Genomic DNA, 23,687 nt, shown 5'->3' with positions numbered 1-23,687 from the left:
AAAAAAATAAATGAATAAGTGTGGGTTATGTTGTTCATTCTATGTATAAAATGTTGTGCTGTGTTTTCATCTTCACCATGAGACTTTCCTCTCCTTTGTTCCTTCATTCTCCATTATGCACTTTTTGTCAAGAAAAAGTAGGTTTTTTCCTTCTACATCAATGTCTTCTTCTCAGAATAGTTGTGTTCTTCCCTAAGATATGCTCATGGAAATTTTGTGCAGGCTTTCTGTGAAGGATCTCCTGCGATTGAAGCGCGTTTCAAAAGGGTGGAATCACCTCATCTCTGATTCTACATTTGTGAAACTGCACCTTCAACGCTCCTCCAAAAACACTCACATCCTATTGACCTTCCATGATTACTTTTACACAAAAAGAAGGAATTTTGCCATAGTTTGCCCGGTACAAGATTTACTTGACAACCCAAATTCCACCCTTGAAACTTTAAGTCACAAATATCGTCCATTTGACCGTAATTACAGTATCTTGGGTGTTTGCAATGGCTTGGTTTGTTTAGGAGATTATAACTGTGAATTTAAAGAATACTGGGTTCGGTTTGGGAATCCAGCCACAAGGATCATGTCTAAAAATTCTCCACATGTTCGTCTTAATCCCGACCATTATAACTATCCTTACATGTTTATGATTGGGTTTGGGTACGATGATTGGAGTGACACCTACCAAGTTGTGTTTTTAGATAATAATAGGAAAAATTCGCAGAAACTGGATGTAAGAGTTTATTGTTCAGGAGATAAATGCTGGAGAAAAACTTTTACTTGTGATGCTGTTCCCACTCTGACTGGGCTTGGAACTTGTGTGAGTGGCACTTTAAACTGGTTAGTATTTCCCAAATCTTGTTCTGATGGTAAACAACTAGGAACTGTTAAAATGAGCGAGTTAGAAATATTTTCTTACCATCTAAAGAAGGAGACATGTAGTTATTTCTCTGTGCCTGATGGCACTTCAGAAGTCTTGCCTTTTCTGCCTGCTCTTGTGACTTTGAAGGGTTGTTTGGGTCTTTCTCATATTAATGGCCATTATTTGGTTGTTTGGCTAAAGAGGGAGTTTAGTGATGAAAAATCTTGGTCAAAGTTGCTTAATCTCTATAATCCCATTTGCGATGACTTGGAGATTCTTTATATGTGTGAGAATGATAACGTTGTGGTGCTTGCAAACACAAATAAAGGAGAATTTATTCTGTACAACATTAGAGAGAAAAGAATAGATGGTCGTCAAAAATACAACAAATTCAAAATGAATCTTTTCTCTTATGATTATGTTCAGAGTTTGGTTTTACCGTATCGAAATTAATTTTCTTATGTTTTTGAAAACCTTTTCATTTGACGTTGATAAGGCTATGAGGAACTCGACACTGCTATGAAGATTTGGTAAATGTGGTGTCAATGGGTTGCATAAGCACCATTTTTACCTTGTCAAGTTAAGGATGATATGATGTAACATAGGCTTTTTGTGGCTAAATTAAAAGAGTATTAAGGTGTGGCTAATTAGTTGGTGCATTTGGATCCAGAGCAATAGTGTGTGGTGTACCAGAATGGAGGAGTGTTAAAGATGTTAGTTTTTCTTAATCTGAGATTTAAGATTACTGCTACAATGGTATGGAGGCTGCAATGGTGTGGTTAATTCGAAGGATTCTGCAGGTTAACTAAAATAACAGGTGGTTTGTAGTATGTTATTTACATAGCTTATGTTAAGGGTGGAAAGCTTATAGTAATGGATGTAATTTGTCGACTATACCTTTTGCAAACTTGCAAGATAAAATCACACAAGGAAAGCTTCCAAAACTTAGTTCTGGTTCACTTTGAATGTTCAGGACTCTTGTATAAGTTGATATTATCCCTTTGTATCAATTGTATACTTTTAGAAGAATGTGAACTCCTCTAAAAAAATGTAATACTTCCTCTCATGAAACTTTATCTTAATTTCTAAAAATTTAAATAATGATTTTTCCTTTAACTCATCTTTTAAGTCATTTCAAATAACGTAATTTTCTATATCCTTTCTCTTCCGTCTCTTTTCTTTCTTTTTACCTTAATGGTCTAGGATTTTCATTTCATATAATAGTTAAAATCCATGACTCAATGTTTAATGGAATATAAAACCAAGTGCAAAAGCATAGTCTTAAATATAGCATATAATTTAAGAATGGTTTATAAAACTCTTACAAAGATCAAAAGTCATAATAGAACTAAAAAATTATACAGATCTTGCAGATACCTCGGTGAAACCTTTTATCATGTTTAAATAATGATTGTGCTGGCATGTTTATCATTCGTTCATTTGGATACCAGACATAGGCACTTCAGAGTTGACTAGTTCATCATCATCCTCACTCTGGTTGTCTTCGGAATCCACCATTGAGTCTCCCTTTTTAAAGTAATCAGTTTTGAAATCGTAATCACCATCCATGGGATCCGAGGAGGCTTTCTTAGCCTTTTTTCTTTTCTTCTTCTCTGCGCGCCTCAGTTTTGTATTAAGCATACCGTCCGCAGTATACAATTTTTCATTTTGCTTACTTGCTACACTTCTATCTTTGTTCTTCCCACCATCATCTTCCATGATTTCATCCACCTCAGCCACATTTTCCGGACCTTCGTGTTGGTCAGTTGACTTGATTTGTGTCTCATCCTACAACATAAGTGTGAAAACATTCAAATTTCCAGTATACGATTGATATCAACAATATGTCAATTCCCAAGGAATCTTTTTCCAAGTCTAAACGGTTTCAAGAAACAAACCTCCAACATCATTTCAGTAAGATTGAGAGGCTGACTTGAAGGAACTTCAACAGCATTGAAGTCATCAACAGATTTAAGGCTCCCAATATATGAAGATTCATTGTTGTAGACTTCATCAATATTAAACTCTTTTGCAAGTTCAGAAACTATCTTCACCTCTGAAGGTTCACTTTGATCCCTATTTGGGGGCATGGTATAATACTGAATTTTACCTGAAACATAGACACAGTAAGAGAAATTTCTGCGTTCAGTTCTTCCTCATTTTTAACTTAAAACACAGAAAATTATCAATTTCTCTGATTATAATTTAAGAAACTCCATGTATGTGTACCCTCGTTCCAATCGTGAAGAATGATTCTTGCAGCAGCAGCAACGTCAACTATTCCACCCTTCTTGAGCTTTCCCCTAACTGTAGCTACCTTCCGCAAAAAGTCGTCAACATCACCTTCATTGAAACTGGGAATTTTGTACAGAGTTACCAGCTGCTCAGGCAGACAGAGCTTTAGAATTTCCTTCACTGCATTGTCCAAGTTAAAAGAAAAGGAATAAGTCTTTCAATTTATTTAACAAGAGTCACTACAGCTTAAATCAGGATTTTACATTAATAAAAATAATTGTATGGTGCAAACTTCTAAGTAATTTCAATCACTAAATCAAACACTAGTTTATATTTGAACAAAATGTAAAACCATAGAATTTTAAAACAAGACAACAGGGAACATAATCCAACAGCCTTCACATAGAAAAATCCAACTTTCTACTACATCACCTATCAATTGCATTTTAAAACCTAACAGAACTCTATTTTATAAGTAACAATAATTAATGAAAAGGTGCTTTTATCACCAACATTCTGACCATGATAGATCAAACCACACATAACCATATAGTAAAATAAAAATGTACACACACAGCGCCCAAAGACTAACCTCATTCACACCATCATTTGTAACACACAAAATAAACTAAAGTTGTAAATATTGCAAAAATAGAAACCTAAGGAAATAATTGAATTTATAAATGAAAGTCATTCTATTTGAGAAAATGGAGCAATAGAGGATAAGAAACTCACACCAAACCAGATATTAAATCAAATGTACAATGGGTCAACAGCACCTCTGCTTATAACACACAAGTTTAAGGACAAAGTGCAACCCTTATACATGCAGCAACTAGTCAAACCAAATGCACCAATAATTAGCAAAACTGCAATCTGTGACTAGTATTTCTTCAATATCACAAGCTCATTTTCTTTTACTATTTTTTCATGTAAAATTCCTATAAATAGTCTACCATTCATTTCGAAATGCAGTAATGCAAATAAACACCTGAATAAACCAGATAATAATTGGGGAAGCAACTTAGTATACCTGGGCTAATTGGATCCTCTAACTTCTCAATTCTCTTGCAATTTTTTAAAGCAATGGAAGCATCATTTTCTTGAGCCTTCAGCATAACAACACCAGGGCAATCCAGCAACTTAACATTTTTGTCCAATTGAACCTCTTGCATTGATCTTGTTAACCCCGGAGTAGAGCCCACATTGACAACATGACACCTTTTTAAACTATTAATAAGACTACTCTTACCCACATTGGGCAAGCCAATCAAACCCACAGTGATTGACTTCTTGATCTGTCAAGACAAGGAAGCAAACCAACAAAACAATGAATGATCTAAAATCAAAGGAAAAAAGCAGAAAAAAACAAAACAATTAATGGATAAGCAATAGACATTATAAAGACTAGAAAAGTAACTACACGAGGGAAAATAAATAATCAGACAAATGCAAAATTCCCAAAAGGTAGCAAATGATAACCCATGCAGATGTCCACTAAAGCATACTCTTCCAACTAAAAATATTTAATTTTAGTTTTGCTGCGTGATTGACCAAAAATTGGCACATTCCAGTGTCATCTAGATATGACTACAATAGAATACATGTGTACATATATATGGGTGTGTGTGTGCAACTAGGTGTAAACTTCACCTTACAAACTTTTTTTCTAGATTTGAATTACACTTAAACAGACACTTCTATACTCTGATTCTGGAGAAAATATATTGGATAACAAAATCATTTTCAATAGATAAAATATCACCAACACCACAATAGTGAGAAAAAACCCTTCGTAATAAGATTGATACTTATCTTACACTAGAAACGCTGATTCTGAAAAAAACCCTGTGTAATAAGATTGATACTTATCTTACACAGGAAACGCTGATGCAGAAAAAAGGCATCAGCAATATATAGAGCACACCAATGCCAACAATTCTCAAGTACAGACTAGGGGTGATATCATTTTAGGAACCTGTGCTATAGACATAGGGTTTAGTAATAATTTAATTTATACTAACATGTGAAGAAAAAGTGTGATCTACCACTTTATTTTTCTTTTGGAGCCAGGTGCACAATACACATCCACCTACAAACATTTCTTCAAATTAACTCTAATATAAGAATAATAATAATTCCATGGAGGGAAGCACAATATCAGAACCAAAATTGTAACTCTGTCAAATGATTCACAAGCAACCAATTCAGCACAATTTTTTCATTATGAAATTGCAATTTTACAAACAGCCATCACCATTAAATATGTTACCTCATGACTTCTTGAGTAATTCTTCAACAATTTGAGGAGAGTATCAGCTCCAAGACAATCACTTAGTTGCAAAATATCACTTGATTTGGCCTTCTTAGAAGATATCCACCCTAAGTTTGATCTTTGCTGTTGTGTGCTGCACTTGAAGGCCACTGTAGGTAATTCTTCTCTAAGGTACTTGAGCCACTTTTCCAAAGCTTCTTTAGGCACAAGATCTATTATAAGGGTCAAATGATTAGCCAGTGCAAAATAAATATTCCAAAATGGAGAAAGGAGAATGAAATGTGATCAGTAAACTACCAATTTTATTTAAAAGCAAGACGAGACGTTTATTAGGACCCGATTTCATCACCATGTTTTCTATCTCAGGACAGCGAGTCCCCAAGGGATCCCGGGCATCAAGGACCTCCAGTAAGACATCAGAGGCTTCAATGACCTTAACAAGATCCTTGTAAAAGGCTCTATCTGAGCTATCTGTGGAATTATAAAACCAAAAATAACAAATGTAAGAACATAGGCAAGTAAGCACTTGATAGTTTAAACTAACCAAACTGTCACCAAATTACAAATAAATTCACACCTCTTGTCTTCCCAGCGGTACCAAAATCATTATTGTTTTTTTTAGAATTCTCTTGCAACTTAGAGTCATCTTCCTCCTCTAGCAAGCCCAATTTCCTTTTACGAGCCTGAAAAAAGTAATGAATAGTGAGTTTCTAACTGCAGAAATCACAAATGACTCTCTTTTCTTCGTAGCACTCTTAACTTTCCATCCCCATTTTGAAGTGGACATCAATCTGCACGGATATAATACTACAAAAACACTTGAATATACCAACAGCAATCAAACACCCTCATTATCATCTGTCATTCATCTTTCTTCCTATCACATTCAAAACCCAATTGTCCATGAATAACTATCTACAAGAACACGGTTTACGTAAAACTTATACCATAATTTATTTATTTATTCATTTAACTTATCATGTAACATAACAAATCACAATCAATGATAAAGAAAAGTGCATGAAATGGGAAGTTTAATAAAGATAAAACAATTACCCTCTCCTTGCGTTCAGCTTTCTTCTGCTCCAATTCCTCAATGGCCTTCGCTCTTCGAGCTTCAAGGGCTTTAAGTTCCTGTTCCTTGAAGGGCCAATCGTTGGGAATACCTGGATCCTTCTCAACCTTCTTTTTCCCACTCAGCTGAAGCTTCTTCGCTTCCTTTGTTTTTTTTCTGTTATGCTCTTTCACCTTCCGTATCACCTTGTACTTCTTCTTCAACGAAACCCTCTTACTCTTACTCTCTGCAACGAAACAATTCCACCACAATAATTAAAAATTAATTAAAAAAAAAACATTGCACACTACTGGAATCAAAGAATAGGAATAAGGGTTTTCGTACTCTTGCTCTTCTTCACCATTTTGTGTTAACCGCTGTCACAACAGAGAAGAGATGAGAATGATAGTCACTTCAGAAGAGAGAACGGAGAGAAGAAGGAAAAAGATTTGGAGAGGCGGAGAAGAGAAGAGAAGAGAGTGAAGGAGTCTCTTCTATAATTAGGGTTTTGCACCTACTTTAGGGTTTATTCTTATTTAGATTTTAAAAGGTAAAACTAGAAAATCAACAAATTAAATTTTAAATTCAATAAAATCTGTTCTTTTAAATTTATTATTAGTTATGAAAAAAGTGATATAAGCTTACCTTTTAATTTCATATACTCAAAAAATTGTTTTTAATATGCTTATATTTTTTTTATAAAAAAATACTCAGTTAAATATATGATATTAAAACTATATTGTAATAAAAATTTCAAAAAAGAACAAAAGGATTTTTCTTTGACTAACTTAACCCGGATTTTTTTTATATTTTCTCCTTAAATAATTTCACATGTGTTTTTTTTATAAATACTAGTTAGTATTGAGGTTATAATTTATAAGTTTATTATTATTACTATTATTATTATTATTTTGTATATAGTGAGTTACTACAATTTAATTTTATAAAGATATAAAGTAATATATATATATATATATATATGTGTGTGTGTGTGAATTTAGACTAATAAAAACACAATTCCAACCCTTGAAAGTCTTTAGGGTCTAGGGTTTTTTCCCCTGAATGTATAAATGTAACTCATTTGTGTTTATAATGTAATTATTTTTTATGATTTTTTTTATTCACATGTGAATTATTCTTTCTCAAACTTAGTATATATTGTTTATAATCATAAACAATTTCTCTTCAAACAAGTATCAATTAATTATTTTCTTAAAAAAAATTAAAAGTCATTCTTAAAACGATTTGGTTATATTAATTTAATATACCGGACAAAAAAGTTATTTGAGTAAAAATTATAATTAGGAGTAAACGAATTAAAATTCTTCTTTTTCTATATTGTGAATTATCTGAATTGAATATTATATTTATAATATATAAATATATTACGTTAATATATTTATTTATAAAGTATTATCATTCACTCAACGTATTTTTTTTTCTAAAACGGTGGTGTAATTCATAAAATTAAACAACATATATATAGTATATATAAATATATATATATATATATAGTATATTTGAAAAACATTATTAGAAAACATTGTTGGATTACTACTTTTAGAATAATGTTGATTAACGTTTTTTTATTAATTTTGATAAAAGTTATTTTATATGTTAATTATTATGATTATTTTTATTATTTTTGTCATAAACTACTGTAATTTAGCATGTGATATTAATTAATATACTATAATAAATAATAAATAAAAACTAATATTAGAAAATAAAAATAATTAATAATTAATTATTATACTAGACTAAAAATAATTAGTTACTAGATACTATTTTAAAAATTAAAAAACTATTAATATCTAAATTAATTAATTTTTATTATTTATAAATAGTTTTTAATTAATATCTAATTAACTAGAAATATTTTAACAATTCATTAATACATTTAAACATCACTTCTCTTAAAAAAATAATAAATAAAAATAAAATGTTTATTCATAAAGTTATTAAAAATATGTAAAAATAATAGATCACTCAATGTTAATGGTAATCACTAAAATTATATCGATTTATTTAGAATCGTATTGTATTTAAATTAAACAATCAATAGGATAAATCCATCAGTATATACATTAAATTTTCTAATAGATATGATTAGATTTTAATTTTAATTTTAAATTTTAAATAACTTATATTGTGTGGTTATTTATAATTTATAATAATAATACATTTATTTATATAGAACTTATATCTGATTGAACTAAAATTAGTATATGTTGACTAAATTAACTTTATAGATGAAATTTAAATAAAAGAAAAATAAGGGCTTTATATGGATAAATATATTTATTCTAAATAAAACTAACCATTAGCTTTAAGAATACATATATATATATATATATTAAATTACCTACTATGCATTTATTTACAAAATCAGTATAAATCTTACAAGATTTTTTTATTGAATACAAAATTAGTTAAAATCCACAGTAATTTCTGGATCCTGCTGGGAGGGGGTTGAACAAAATTACTATTTTTCCTATTTCTATCAAAAGAAACAAAAAAAAAGAATTTAATGCCTAAAAGATTAGCACCAATCATGGCATTCTGCCAATACCCTTTACAATACATAATTCAAAACTGTATGACTATGAGATAACATTATCATAATCCTCATCATAATGGCATCATCTTAATTGATTCCATTGGCATTATAATGTACTTAGTTAACATCTTCATCTTCTTCATCATCATCATCATCAATCTCAAGATCTGCAGTTTCTGTTTTACTATTGACATCAAGAACATTATGTGAGGTCCAATCAGGAGGAAAGGTCTTTTGTAGGGCTTCTGTTAGTTCCCCTCCTGTTCTTTCAATCTTGCGTAAATATCTTGACCAATGAACCGCAGTTCCCATGTCAATAGTCATCTCAGACTCTACCATCTCTCTACATATAGACAACATGGCACTATAAACGTATGATTGAGCAAAGGTGGCTCTTGATAGCAAAGATGTCACAAGACAATGGTACACTGCCTTGTCTGGTTTCAATCCAGCTAGTTTCATCTCTTCAAAGCAACTCAAAGCTTTCTCAGGCATAGAGGCACGTGCCCAACCATTTATTAGAGTGGTGTAGGTTTTAAGGTTCGGTTTTATATCAGATGCTTCCATTTCTTGGATAATCTCAGTTGCTTTCTGGCAGGAAGAAAATAAAAACTGATTAACAGGTTATATAAATAAATTACCACCCAAAACCATGCCCTAAGGTGGTTATGGATAAACTTGTCTATAAACAGAAAATAATTTTTTTTCTAAAGCTAAAATTTCATTAGTTAAAAATAAACTTTTGGTTCTTTTTCTTATTTTCTTCTTACAAACGTGCTTGTGAAGAAGTTTATCCAAACACTCAATGAAGATGAAAGGAATGAAACACTTGTACCCTTGCTTTTAGTCCACTTCAAGTAATCACAAACTTAATAAGTTAAATTTATCATACCTGCATATCCCCAGCTTTACAACAAGCATTTATAAAAGACGTGTAGGTATGGATGTCTGGTCGAACTCCTTCTTTTCTCATTTGCTGCATCAAGTCTGCAGCCTCCCAAACATCACCTCTCCGCGCCCAACTAAGAAAGTAAACAAGGTTACTAAAATACAAGGCAAGTTGTGAAGCCGCTAATGGATAAAAATATTAAAGATTCCAAGCACGTACACATCGAAAATATATCAACAAAAAAAGACAATGTCACCATTCAAGAACACACACACGTGTAGTACATATATAAGCAAATGTTAGTTAGACAAAATAAAAACTTCAATTTTGATGGTCAGATGAAATTTATTCATACCCATCAATTAGTATGTTGTAGACAAAAGTGTTCCTTGGAATCTTTTTTGCACTCATTTCTTTTGTGACTGCAAGGGCACTCTGCATTCTGCCTGCCTTGCAACACGCCTTCAACAATGCCTCATAGGTATAGACATCAATCTCCAGACCCTCATTCCTCAACGCTGTAAAGTACTGAAAGGCCTTTTCAGTGTCACCCACTGAAGCATAACCTTGCATAAGAGTTGTATATGTGTGTTCATTCGGTCTAATGCCTGCCAGATTCATTTCATCCAATATTGCTACAGCCTTGGCCATCTACAAGAAATGTAACATTATTTACAGAAAGTGTTATATAATGTATGAGCACTAAAACAAGAAACCTAACAGAAAGATCCCAGTATATCTATTTTTGTAATCCAATCATATAGAGACAGTTTGATACGTGAATAGACGACCTTTTGGAAGAGTCTATGCTGATCAATAAATATAGTTTCATCTAGACAACCCATGGTTTGGATGATAACATATAATATTAAATTTTGATGAGCTAATTATAGTCTCTCTAAGTGTGTATTTGGAAAAAAAGGGTTCTTATAATTAAAGAGAATAAGATGGCCCCACCCAAATGCTTGATCAGCTAAAGCAAGATAGTATAGAGTACGTACAACGATTAAACGATGACTATCAGAGAAAGTCAACATGAAAGCAATAGACAGTTGAAACCACACATATAACACAAGCCACTATGTACAACAATTAGACGACGACTATAGAGGACATCAATATGATATCAGTAGACGCTAATAACACGTGTACAACACAAGACAAATTTCATTTGTTAGACCATTTACTCTTCACCAAATGCAAGTTACAAATTCCCACAATGATTCTGAAACAGTAGGCCAACCATCCCTAAGTTTGTATGCTAAATTTGGTGTTGTTAGTAATATGAAGAGATGTTAAGAAGAAAAGTTTCCCTGCATAGTAAGATGAGTGCAACAAAGGAAGATATCAATGAAAATGCTATCAACCTCTGCTAAAGTACAGACATAAGGACACAATCAACATGCAAGCTTCAATAGTTTTTCTCAAGACGCCTATAACAGAAGACTCTCCATGTAAACCAAACTAATGATCTTCTGTATAAAATCAACGTGTGTCGGTGTTGTTGCCAAATCTTTTAAATGCTAAATATATAGACTGTCGATAGAGAGAGAGACATTTCTTTGTAAATCCTTCACTTTGTGAAAGTGTATTCTCTTGACAAAGTGTGTTCATAGGTCATATCCTCTCATACGAAAATTTTCCTTTTAGTCCTTCAAACAACTTTATGTTGTAGCCAAGAGTGAAAATAATAAAATACTCAGGAAAACCAGACCCAACCTTAATGGATTCTTCCGGCCATGACTCTAGTGGTGGGTCCCTTGGCCCATTCTCTTCTATCCCCTTCTTAATCATTGAGAAATCCTTTTAACACTTTTTATCATCAATGGTTAGCCTTTATTTTAGTGTTTCCCAAAGCACGCAGAACTGTTGAAATCTTTAACAGTAAGAAGCAATGGAAGCCAGTGCATGCAACAGCTTCCAGCACTCAGAACTTCAAGAAATAACTAAAACTAAGCAAATTCAGGCGAATTTAGATTCCTATCTAGAAAGAGCATTATAACTACTGTATATGTATGCGTGTTTATTAGCTTCTTGGCAATTTATTTAGTTATTGAAAATAGAATAAATAAACATATAAAGATAAGGAAAAGTAAAGACCAAGTCATGTCCTTTGTTTATTATAATTTATAATAAACAATTTTTTATCAACTACAGGTTACCTGGCACTTCTCAACAAGGCCAAGAATCAGCGCATTATATGTGTGTACTGTGGGAATGCAGCCACTCCTCCTCATCATATCAAATACCTCCAGGGCTCTCCTCATCTCTCCAGCTCTTGCAAAACTATGTATAATGGGCAAAAATGTGCGTGTGGTAGGTCTATGCCTCTCCTTCTGCATTTGCTTGACCATTTGAATAGCACGATCCATATTACCCATTCCACAGAAGGCTGTTACAATGTTATTGTAGAGAACTACATCGGGCTTCAAACCATCCTTAGTAAAGTCTTCAAAAATAGAGAATGCATTAGCCCAATCTTTTAACTTCAAGAATCCATTGATCAACATGGAATATGTCTTCATGTTGTGTTCTATGCCACTCATTTTCATTATTTTGCTTATCTCCAATGCTTTAGAAACTTTTCCTATCTGAAAAAAAAGATAAAACAGATTGGCATCAACAAGCTAGAATTATTGATGGCATATACGTTTGTTTGCTTGAGCGAAATTGTGTCAAACATAAAACAGATTGAACATGATGGTCAGTTTATTAGCTGGAAATGAATTGTCTGTCAAATATTGTTTTCATGTGCTTTGCAAGGGATTTGGTTCTGAATTCAAAACATTAATATTGGATCATGGTATTTCAAATATAGTATGACAGTCTTAAAAACTGTTCTGACAAAATTAAAATAAAAAAAAGGTCTAACTTCTCAGAACTTTCATAGTTTTCAAAAGGAGAATTCATGAAAACGAAAACTAATTCATAACAGAGTGCAAGGATCAAAGTGAGGATTAATAATTGATAAGAGAGACTTATTTAACAGATAAATAAAAGGATTGATAATTGCAGGGGAGCTTATTTTTCTTCATTAGAATGAACAACTTTTATTCAAATTGGCAGATTATCGCTTGATGTTTAAACCTGAGCGCTCTTGTCAAACATCCAAACTCTCACTGCTTCACATTCCTAGTTTGCTTATTCCCTTGTATTTTTTTTTATTCCCTAGAACATCATTAAATAATTAATATTTCCATATATTTGAAATTTATATTAATCTTAATATGAAGAGTGCCTTACATAATGTGAATTTTATTGGTGAGTTCTACATGATAAGATAAACCCTCGTGTCTCTCATATCTTTAGGGAAGTATTGTAAGAATAAGCTAGCCAATTTTGGTATTAGTTCAAAGTGCTATGCATGGTGGGATAATATATTTTCTTTTGTTATAGCCCCACTTTTTCCAGCTAATTTATAAATTCAGATTTTTTCAGAGACAGATTTTAACATCCTTATTATACCCCCACTATTGTTTTCATCTCCTTTATTTTATGGATTGGGGTGCTGCAGATTATTGTTAATTGTGGTGTCACCATAGTTGGGTTGACAATTAACATTGTGATGCTTTACCACTACCGTTTTATTAAAAAAATCTATATGAACTTCAATAAAATGTTTGCAAGAAAAGCAGGCAGTAACTACTGAAAGTATAAATGATCCAATTAATGTAGAAAGTGTAATATATCTTACCTTGGTGTAAAGATTAATAAGACAACCATAACTGACAACTGAGGGCGAGAAACCACATTCCTTCATCAAAACAAAAAAATATTTTGGTGTCATTTAATGTAGAGTGCAACAATGCATAACAGATTTAGATACCATATCCAAATAAATCAGTGACTGTGTGAGTAATATAACACATGCTAAATTAACAAATAAAGGGTACAAATTTTAAAGAAATAGAGACTTGTGATAAGAAACAAAACTTAAAGAAACATGTATGCTTGATGCAGTAACTCTAGACTATAATAAAACAATTGGAAATAGTTTACCACCTTTTTCTTTTAAAATCTACAAATTAACACATGTTAGTGACTATTAATATCTGCATAGTTAGTGACTATGTTAGTAAATCATTGACTATGTGAGTAAATCAGTGACTATGTGAGAAATATAACACATGCTAAATTAACAAATAAAGGGTACAAATTTTAAAGATATAGAGACTTGTGATAAGAAACAAAACTTAAAGAAACATGTATGCTTGATGCAGTAACTCTAGACTATAATAAAACAATTGGAAATAGTTTACCACCTTTTTCTTTTAAAATCTACAAATATTATAAGAAAAACTATTAATATCTGCATAGTGACAGATAAACTGCATTGAGAAACAACTTGGAAAACGTAAAAAATAAACTTATAATGAATTGATCATGTTTGAGATCCCACATGGACTATGAATATGGTTAAATTACAATATATAAGAGAGTGCAAACCTCACATTACAAGCTAGTTTAGTAATATTGAATTAGGCCTAAAACTCACTTATAATCTGCAACATGAAAACCGATTCGCCACCACCTTGCTATGGCGGTCACTGACAAATCCAGCAACCGCTTTTTGCGATGGCATTGTCATGGCCAATTAACGATAACACTTGTTTGACCCACAATAACATTAAAATAAGACTTCAAATAACTCCTACATACTATTAGAATTGCATAAGTTCTTAAAATATTCTAAATTGCAAAATTGATCCCTAAATATTTTACATTAATTGTAAATCGATCCTTGATTTTTATTATTTGTAACTTAATTGCAGGGTTAGGGCCTAGCCCAACTTGTCAGGACCCAGCCTAACTTAGGCTTGACTCAACTTGACCTTGCATGACTTGGACGCAATCCGACTAGACCTTTCCTGACTTAAACCTAACCTAACCTGAGTTTGACACGACTCAGCCTAACCTTGGCCCAACCTAACCAAACCTGACTCTGCTTGACCAATCCAACTCATCTTGATTTGGACTAGGCCCAACCGAGCCTAACATGGGGAGGTAAGCTAATCTACAATGGTTTTTAGCAACTGTGACTGAAGATGATCCATCACTTGCTTTTATGTGAAAGCCAATGGCTGGAGTGGAAAAATGCATGGCTGGCTAGGAGAATTTTTGTGAGATTTCAAGTCCAAAAATATCATTTATTCAATACTATAAATAAATGTTGAGAAACAAAGATGATAGTTGCATTGGGAAGAATATCATGTTGCAATATGAAGAAAGGTTATAAAATCACTAAAGCACTAATGTTAGCTAGCGTATAGGCAAAAAAACAGAGGACAATATTTACTCTCATTTAAGGATACCCAAAATAGACTTTTTATGTTCTAGTCATCCTTTAGTATTCAACATTCTTATGGTGTGGATTTTCTTTAAAATATACAATTGATGACAGCACAATAAACACATAACATACCAACACTAGAACCAAGAAAGACTAAAGTAATGGTGATGAAAATGATAAACTACGAACGAGCTTATACCTTTAGTCTTTCAAACACAATCAAGCATTTTTGTTCGTTACCAATCATTGTATAACCATCCATCATGGTATGATATATGTCAATGGGAGCATCTATCCCTTGTTCTTCCATCTCCCTCACCAAGGCTTCAGCTCGATCCATATTGCATGTTTGACTGTAAAATGCATCAGGATATCATAAACAATGAGAGGAACAAAGGAAGAAAATTGAGATGAAATGGCAATCATTTGAAAACAAACAAAAGTTGGAAATTTACAGAAACAGAAATGTAACAATAGACAGAAAAATTAAACACATTAGTGAATAATTGAGTTTAACTTTTTACCTAATATTGAATTAATTAACAACTTGATCAACAATTTTTTTCTCTTGCCAAATATTGCTACTTATATTATGTTTCTAGTCCTTGAAATTTAGGATAAGTCTGACGAAGAAATCATTTTAGTCTCTCAAATACAAAAAAAAATATTCTTATAGTCCCTAAACACTAAATTGGAGGGACTAAAATGATTTTTTTAGAATTGCTTTTAGTGCCTCAAATTTATTATTTAGGGACTAAACCATTTTTTTTCAAATTTGAGACAAAAATGAACTTTCTTTAATTTGGGGAACCAAACACAGTTCACCCCAAATTTTAGCACTAAAAACTTAATTAGTATTTATCAATTTTAGAAAGAATAATATATTTCTTCTATATTCCAATAATAATGAGGTCATTGAACCTATAAATACATGAGTCTGCTGGTTATGTTATGAAATATAAAGAGCTAATTCTAAGAAAACAAATCCATGTAATTACGGGATTTTTTTAAATACATAATCCTAGTATTAATAGAAAGACACATCTGTAATAAAGAATAAAAAGAACGATTTTGACACTGTCCCTCAAGCTGGTGAGAAATTCCGGCCTTGGATATAATCCTTTCAAAGCTAATGCAGTTCAACCATCTGGTAAATATGTCTACAAGTTGATTTTGAATGGACACATCAGGTGAAATCAAGCTATTGTCCAGCTTTTCCTTGATAAAATGTCTATCCACCTCAATCTCAAATTTTGTGGCAAGACATTGACTTAACATTTGCTGCTCCCTTCTGCCATCCTTCATTACTATAATATCATCAACATACACCAACAATATAGTTACTCCCCTTGTAACCCAGACTAGTCATAACTTTGGTGAATTTACCAAACCATGCTTTTAGGGATTGTTTCAGCCTATACAAAGCCTTTCTTAGCTTGCAAATAGTTCTAGTAGCAACCTGTCCTTCATAGCTTGCATGCGACTCCATGTATATTTCTTCATCAAGGTCTTCATATAGGAATGCATTCTTCACATTGAACTGCAGCAGATCCCATGATTTGCTACTAATGACAATACTACTCTGACCACGTTCATCTTAGCAATTGGGGCAGATGTCTCCAAGTAATCCACTCCATAGGTTTGAGTGAATCCTTTGGCCACTAACATTGCCTTATAATGTTCAATGGTTACATCAATACGATATTTCACGTATATACCCACTTACACCCTACCCAACTGGTTTTGCTTCCAATTGGTATGGTGACAAGTTCCTAGGTCCTATTCTTGTTTAACGCCTCCATTTCCACATCCATGGCTTGTTTCCATTTCCTGTCAGATAATGCTTCAGATATAGAGGAAGGTGTGGTTATAAAGTTTAGATTTGTGGGAAAGGTTTGGTGAGTAGGGGAGAACTTTTCAAAGGACAAAAAAATTGATAAAGGGTAAAGTGATTGTTGGGTCTGTTAGGTGCATGTTCCAGTTCCCTTTCTAAGGGCAATGGGAATGTCTAGGATTTGGTCCACCTGGACTTCTAAATTTTCATATAAAAACTCATTAGAATTATCAAAATTTATAGGATTAGAAATAGTTACCTCATGTAATGGTGGTAGGTTGGATTCTCGGACATGGACATATTCTAGAATGGCCTTTTTCTCTCCTTGAATAAACTAGGATTTTCCCAAATTCTCCACCCTCATTAGGTGTAGGTTGAGTATCCTAAAAAACACATGTAACAGCCCTAGGATCCAATTTTCCCCTTCCATTATATGGACGTGCAGAAAAGATACACACCCAAATGTTCTAGGTTAGAGCTTAATTGTAGGGTCTGTGTATGAGCAAAATGAGGATAGAACTTCCATGGGTCTCTTTGATCCTAAGATTTTAGAGGGCAATCTATTGATGAGATAAGTGGTAATATAAAGGGCTTCCCCCAAAATTTTTTAGGAACATGATATTGAAAATGTAGAGCTATAGTTTGTTCTAGTAAGTGCCCATTTTTCCTTTCAACAAACCCATTTTGTTGAGGTGTGTTAACACATGAAAACTCATGGATTATCCCCTCTTTCGTAAAAAGAGTTGAACTCAAGATTAAAGTAGTCCTTGGCATTATCAGACCTAATTCTCATAATATTGACTCCAAATTGATTATTAATCATTGCGACAAACTGAATAAAAGCATAACTAACCTCAAATCTGTGTTTCAATATGAAAACCCAAGTCACCCGGGTACAATCATCTATAAAGTTTATAAACCATTTAGCACTTGAGATATTAGGGACATTAGCGGGAACAAGATAAAAAGGGACATGACTATTGCTAATGGGAAAATTTACACACTTGTGTTTAACAAACCCGCACACCTCACATTGGAGACTTTCCACCTTAAAATTCTAAAACAAGGAAGGGAAAATCAATTTTATAACTTGAAATGAAGGATGTCCCAGCTGACAATGGTATAGTTGAACTTTCTCTTTACTAGTTGTGGTGGATTCAGATATGAGGGAGTAGCACAGTTTTGACCAAATAAAAATAAACCCTTGAAAGAAATATTCATGCTTACCAGTGCGCATAAATTATGCTACCATAAATGACAGCATTTAAAGATGGCAGCATCTCTTTTGCCTCCTTAAACCAGTGATCTGCAGCACTTCCAAAACAACATCAAATAGTTACCTCATTGATAAAACACTCATGCATTACTCTGAACTCATTTATGAACAGGCCATCAAATTATTTCCCCATATTGAACTAATCAAAACTTTTATACAAGCACCAAGAAATGTGAAAGTGGGGTTATTTTAAGTGTGAAAATGAAATACTTAGGAAGAAACCAGAAAATTCGAAAATAACCAAAATATCAAATCACTTAGACATCAGAGACAAACAACAAACCCAACCATAGCGGTTCACTTCAGTCTTCACACTTTGGTGGTTGGGTATGAGAAGACCAAGTGAGCTCAACAGTAAGTGTTGCAACTTAATAGTTTTACCAGCCTTTTATGGGGAAAAATAGAAGGGCCAAACAAATGGCCTCGTTACTGATGTCATTTAACATACATAAACAACTTTCACAATAAAGTATACAGGTCTATGACTTCCTTAAAAACTGGAAAAAATAGCATTCTACTTCTAAAGTCCAGTGGCAATCAGTTGCTACGATTCCATTCTGGAATTAGTTTACTATAAGTTTTGAAAGTTTGTTGTTGTTTGGATTCAGTTTCTCCATTACACAATAAATAGAAAGCTTTTCAACCAAAAGAAAAAAAATGGTATAGAAACTATCCTTTCAAGATTCATCCCAGTGCACTGAACTGACCAAAATGATAGTTTTGGACTAGTCACACAAGAGATGCACAAGAATCATCCTTGGCACCTTTCCTTTTATCCCCTTTGGCATGGTATCAAAGCTCAACAACCGAGTAGTCTGAATTCAATCCTTGCAGGCTACATTGTTTATAAATTTATAATAAAATTTAAAATTTCAGCACATTTAAAGTGGGCATGCGTATTAATCATACATCAAGCCCAAGGTAATGAGGCAAGTTAGAGACAAAAAAACAACAATATATAACTTCACCTAATAGCTTAATCTTCAAGGATAGTGGGTACATGACCAAAAGATAGAAAAAACTAACAAGTAGAAAAAATACTTCAATAAAAAGATACATTAATGGGAGAAATTTATCTGGTTTACTTACTCAGCATTGGCCATTCTAGCAAATCCTCCCACAACTATACTGTATGTCACTATAGTCATTTCAATGCCCTCTTCCTTCATCTTTCTAACACAATGTAAAGCTTCTTCCATGTCTCTACCAACTGCATAAGCATGAATCAGACTGCAAACATTTAACATGTATTAATTATTAAAGTCAGAAGAAACAATAAACATTGTGCTTTTAAAATTAATTTTGAAGAGAATAAAGAGTGCAAAAAATGGGGATAAATTCTCCTTAAACCAAAGAACAAAATAAAAATGAAAAAACATAACAAATACAGAATTCCAAATAGAATCCCTAAAGAAGTACTAGAGTTAGAGAGAGAGAATAAAAGAGAAACAAAAAAAGGTAATTTGTATTGATGAAAAGTTACTTCCAGAATAACAAGGCTTCTCTGTATATAGAGACAGAAAAGAAACAAAGTTGTAAGAGAAAAAAATGTGGGATTTCCAACACACCACCTCACATCTAAAAACTGGATATCTCAAGTGTGATACTAGATTTGTGAGTGGTTCAATAACGACCTAATAGTGAATAATACGATATAGACCCAACAAATTTCGCCACGATAGAATTTGATACCATCTTAAAAAATAGACTTTAAGTCTAACTAAACCTAACATAACTCACTTGTAAAGTCAGGTTTATACCTACTTATATATTATAATTTGGTGATATTTTTAGTAGATGTGGGATCTCAACCAAGAACCTTGTTTGAAGGATGAAAAATTGAAATATCAAAGACTCAACAGTTATATATTCTTTTTCGCAATCAATATTCAATAATATTCAACTTTGCAAAGAAAAATTGATTCATTCTCCTACTCATCTCTGAAAAGATAACAACTGACAATCATAATGTGGCTATAGCTTAAAAGCTAAAAACAATTTTAGTTGATGCTGATATTCAAATTATACCCCAGATCTAGTGCAAAATATTTAAAGAATTTACCTACTATACACATGTGAAGAAGGCTCTATTCCCCTTGCTCGCATACTCTCAAATGTTTGGCGTGCATGATGCATGTCCCCTCGTCGTGCATAATATTTAACCATTAAACCATATTCTTTTCTAGCAGGCTGAAAAATTAATGACAAAGAAATGAATCCAAGAACAATTACTTATAATTCAAATTACCGAAGATGCACACTAAAATTTTCCTTGCAACCTTTATGTGTATGCAGAAAAAAATGTAACTACCTTTTCTCAAAATAAAAGGAAGCATTATTATAAATATAAAAGTATTGGCTTTGACCTAAAACATAGATTTTATTTTCTTTTATTTCACACAAGAAATAGACAAACTTAATAATTAAAGGTAAACAAGCATTTTTAACCAATAACAAAAAAAGTAGCATTTACCATAATGCTTACTCCCTTATCTCAATGATTTTTATGTTTATCATTAACTATGAGACTTTAGATTTAGACACATACTATTGCATACATTAGGGTGTGAAAAATCAAACAGAACACGCTGGCATCAAGACCCACCTATTCAACAAGAAAAATACAAAAAAAAATGTCTTAGCAATTGCCCTTTAGTAATTGGAACTCGAGGCCCAAAAAAAAATGCTTGTGTCTTCAAAATGGCAACTTTAATTCCTTACATATTCATTGATGATATGAGTCTAATATAAATTTTTCTCTTTAATTTCTAAACCATCATATTCAAGCCCCCTTGTTTTGATATAACTTTTACCAATATGTCACTTGTGTTATTATTTAGGTACACAGGACACATAATTCATGGATGAACCTTACAAATTGCAATTGTGGGAAGTTTGGTTTCAGAAAACATTCTGTTTTTACTTTATTTCCTACTTCGAGAAGCATGTATAGTAACACCGAACAACTCTTCATGATTTTCTACTTTCGTTTACTGTTTTCACTGCTACCTAAAGGTTCATGTAATGTCAAAATGTCAGTCAGTGTAACACCTTAAAAATCAACCAATTTAACTTTTATGCCTTGTCCTTGTAATGCCAAGGAATTAGAAATCATAACAAGTTCTACTTTTAAGATGTTATTGAAACAAAAGTGAAATAGTTGTACAATCAGAAGTGTCCTCAGCAAGTAACTACTTCTCTACTTTACTCAAAAAACTACACAATTAACCAATGAATAAACCATCCCTAAAGTATTACTCTCTCTTGTGTATTATAAAGCACCTCTTCAAATTAGAACTTGGAGGCTAGTAAAATATACACTTTCTTGTATTTTTATTGTAATGTGCCTCAAAGTCCTGTCTAATTCATTGCTTATATATTTGAAAGGATTATTTCTGGTAAGTCTTATGTATTTATGATATTGTGGTTGAGTATGGGGGAGGTGACTAGATTGATGGATATTCCTTGGAATGTGATAAAGGAGAATATTTATCCCATGGTAGTTAGAAGATTACCAAAAATGGTTTTTGGATATCTTTAATTTGCAGAATATTTGCATTCTCATGCCTTCACACATTTTTTTCCAGTCAAAAAAGCCTGTTACACAATATACAGGACAACCTTCATCTTCTAAGCCAATTTTGTAAGATTAACTCTAAATGCATTGTAAGATGAAATTAAAACCTAGTGGAAGAGAACATAAGTAAGGGACAGCTCTAACCTCACAGTTAGGTAGGTCTAAATCTACATTCTATGAATTCCTATACTAAAAGGATAGGAAAGTTATATTTACATGGAAATGTAAGAAGTTATATCAACTAACCCAAGTATAACACCTATTTTTTTTCCTTTTCCTTTTTTAAGTATTTTAAAATTCAAAATGTATTCCTAGAATTCTTAAATGCTAACCAAACACATTTTTAGACATATGTAATAATCTTGAGAGTGCAATTTGTCATAATGCAACAGCATAACTTGAAACAGACCTCTTTAGGAACTACTTATATAAGAAAGTTTATATATATACATAAAAAAGAAGATGATAAACCTTCTTAATTTTCTCGAAGGCTGTCACAACGGCCTGCCAATTCTCGGGCTGGGTTTCTAGAACCTTCTGGAACCCCTTCCTCGATCCGTCCCTCTCCTCATGCCACGAGGATGGATGCTCTCCCTTGTTGCCATTCCCTTCCAACCACCGCGCCCGCTCCTGACTCTTCTCCCTCATCCTCTTACCGTCGTCCAGCTTCACCGTTAGCACTCTCCCGTGAAACTCTACGCCGTCAAACTCCACCGCTCGCATTGCCGCCTTGTCCGCCACCTCGTCCTCGCCGTCGTATATAACGAACGCGAACCCCGCGTTCCGCTCCATCTCGTGGTGCCCCTTGATCACAATGACGCTCCGTATCGCCCCGAACTGCCGGAAGAACTCCGCCACCAGGGGCTTCTTCACCCACGCCGGAAGGTTCCCCACGAAGATCTTTCCCGGCTGTCGAAAATCGGTTGAGGAATCGGAATTGGAGCCTTCGTCGCCGCCGCTATCTTCCGCGATGGTTCCGGTTTCATCTACGGGCGGCGGTGGCGGCGGAGGCGGTGGCGGTGGCGGAGGAGGGGGAGGGGAGAGTTTGCTTGTGAGCCATAGCTTGTTGGCGAGGGGGTTTGAGGTTGGAGTGGTTTTGAGGGGTTTGGAGGGGCGGCGAGGGGTGGCGGAGTCTGAGGGAGGTTTGAGAGAGAAGGAGACGGTGGTGGTGGTGACGGTGGCGGAGGGAGGGTGGTGTGTGGCGGAGAAAATGGTGGTGTTAGTGGGTATGGATAAGTGTGAGGTGCAGAAAGAGAAGGGTTCCATTGTTATCGATTATGGTTTGTTTGTCGCAGTGAGTGAGCACCTCAAGCATAGAACCTCACTACTCTCTCCACTGCCACGGGTAATAACTAAGTTATTTATTATGTTTTTTTATTATTTACAAGGTAAAAAAAAGAGTATAAATATTATAATATATGAATTAAAATTATAAAATATTTTTTGGTTGATTATAATTTTATTCTTTATATTTTTAACAAACTAATTTTGGCTTCTATTTTCTTTAACAATTTTTAGTTCTTTAATATATACAATTATCCATAATATTATTATATTAGGTATGTGTCGTAAATCCTTTAAATCTTAAACATATCATATAAGAAATGATTATAATGTACTTGTGTAATCATTTATTTGATTAGTGGAATGATGTTCAATGTAATTTTGAAATCGAAGTTACTATATTTTTCTTTAAAAAAAATGTAATATAGAGTATAACCTAAGTCGATTATAAGAGGATACATATTGATTGTATTCAATCTAAATATTCTTCTCATACCAGTTTTGAAGGGTTTTTTTTTATGTAAAACACAATAAAAATAAAACACAATAGAACTAGA

The 23,687-nt window shown here is 33.1% G+C and overlaps 3 protein-coding genes across 3 annotated transcripts; 1 reads left to right on the top strand and 2 right to left on the bottom strand.

The window, feature by feature from the left end:
* The first annotated feature begins 205 nt into the window (after positions 1-205).
* LOC137829441 (F-box/kelch-repeat protein At3g23880-like) lies at positions 206-1,309 on the top strand. The gene has a single exon (XM_068636245.1). It carries the CDS (start codon positions 206-208, stop codon positions 1,307-1,309), a length of 1,104 nt encoding a protein of 367 aa, XP_068492346.1.
* Positions 1,310-2,132: 823 nt separating this feature from the next.
* LOC137830407 (guanine nucleotide-binding protein-like NSN1) lies at positions 2,133-6,972 on the bottom strand. Its single transcript, XM_068637726.1, has 9 exons — positions 6,766-6,972; positions 6,423-6,667; positions 5,944-6,049; positions 5,664-5,837; positions 5,364-5,578; positions 4,125-4,389; positions 3,086-3,271; positions 2,755-2,966; positions 2,133-2,644 (listed from the first exon to the last, which is right to left on the bottom strand). Exons 1-9 carry the CDS (start codon positions 6,782-6,784, stop codon positions 2,285-2,287), a joined length of 1,782 nt encoding a protein of 593 aa, XP_068493827.1. The 5' UTR covers positions 6,785-6,972; the 3' UTR covers positions 2,133-2,284.
* Positions 6,973-8,814: 1,842 nt separating this feature from the next.
* Positions 8,815-23,195, bottom strand: LOC137830406 (pentatricopeptide repeat-containing protein At5g04810, chloroplastic). Its single transcript, XM_068637725.1, has 10 exons — positions 22,318-23,195; positions 20,332-20,459; positions 19,359-19,499; positions 18,221-18,307; positions 15,359-15,512; positions 13,564-13,623; positions 12,032-12,460; positions 10,225-10,520; positions 9,873-10,002; positions 8,815-9,571 (listed from the first exon to the last, which is right to left on the bottom strand). Exons 1-10 carry the CDS (start codon positions 23,110-23,112, stop codon positions 9,098-9,100), a joined length of 2,694 nt encoding a protein of 897 aa, XP_068493826.1. The 5' UTR covers positions 23,113-23,195; the 3' UTR covers positions 8,815-9,097.
* Positions 23,196-23,687: the final 492 nt, after the last annotated feature.

This window comes from Phaseolus vulgaris, chromosome 7 (genome assembly GCF_000499845.2).
Source record: "Phaseolus vulgaris cultivar G19833 chromosome 7, P. vulgaris v2.0, whole genome shotgun sequence".
Taxonomy (NCBI): domain Eukaryota; kingdom Viridiplantae; phylum Streptophyta; class Magnoliopsida; order Fabales; family Fabaceae; genus Phaseolus; species Phaseolus vulgaris.
The sequence above is the reverse complement of the archived record's forward strand: the minus strand, read 5'-3'. Positions and strand labels throughout refer to the sequence as shown.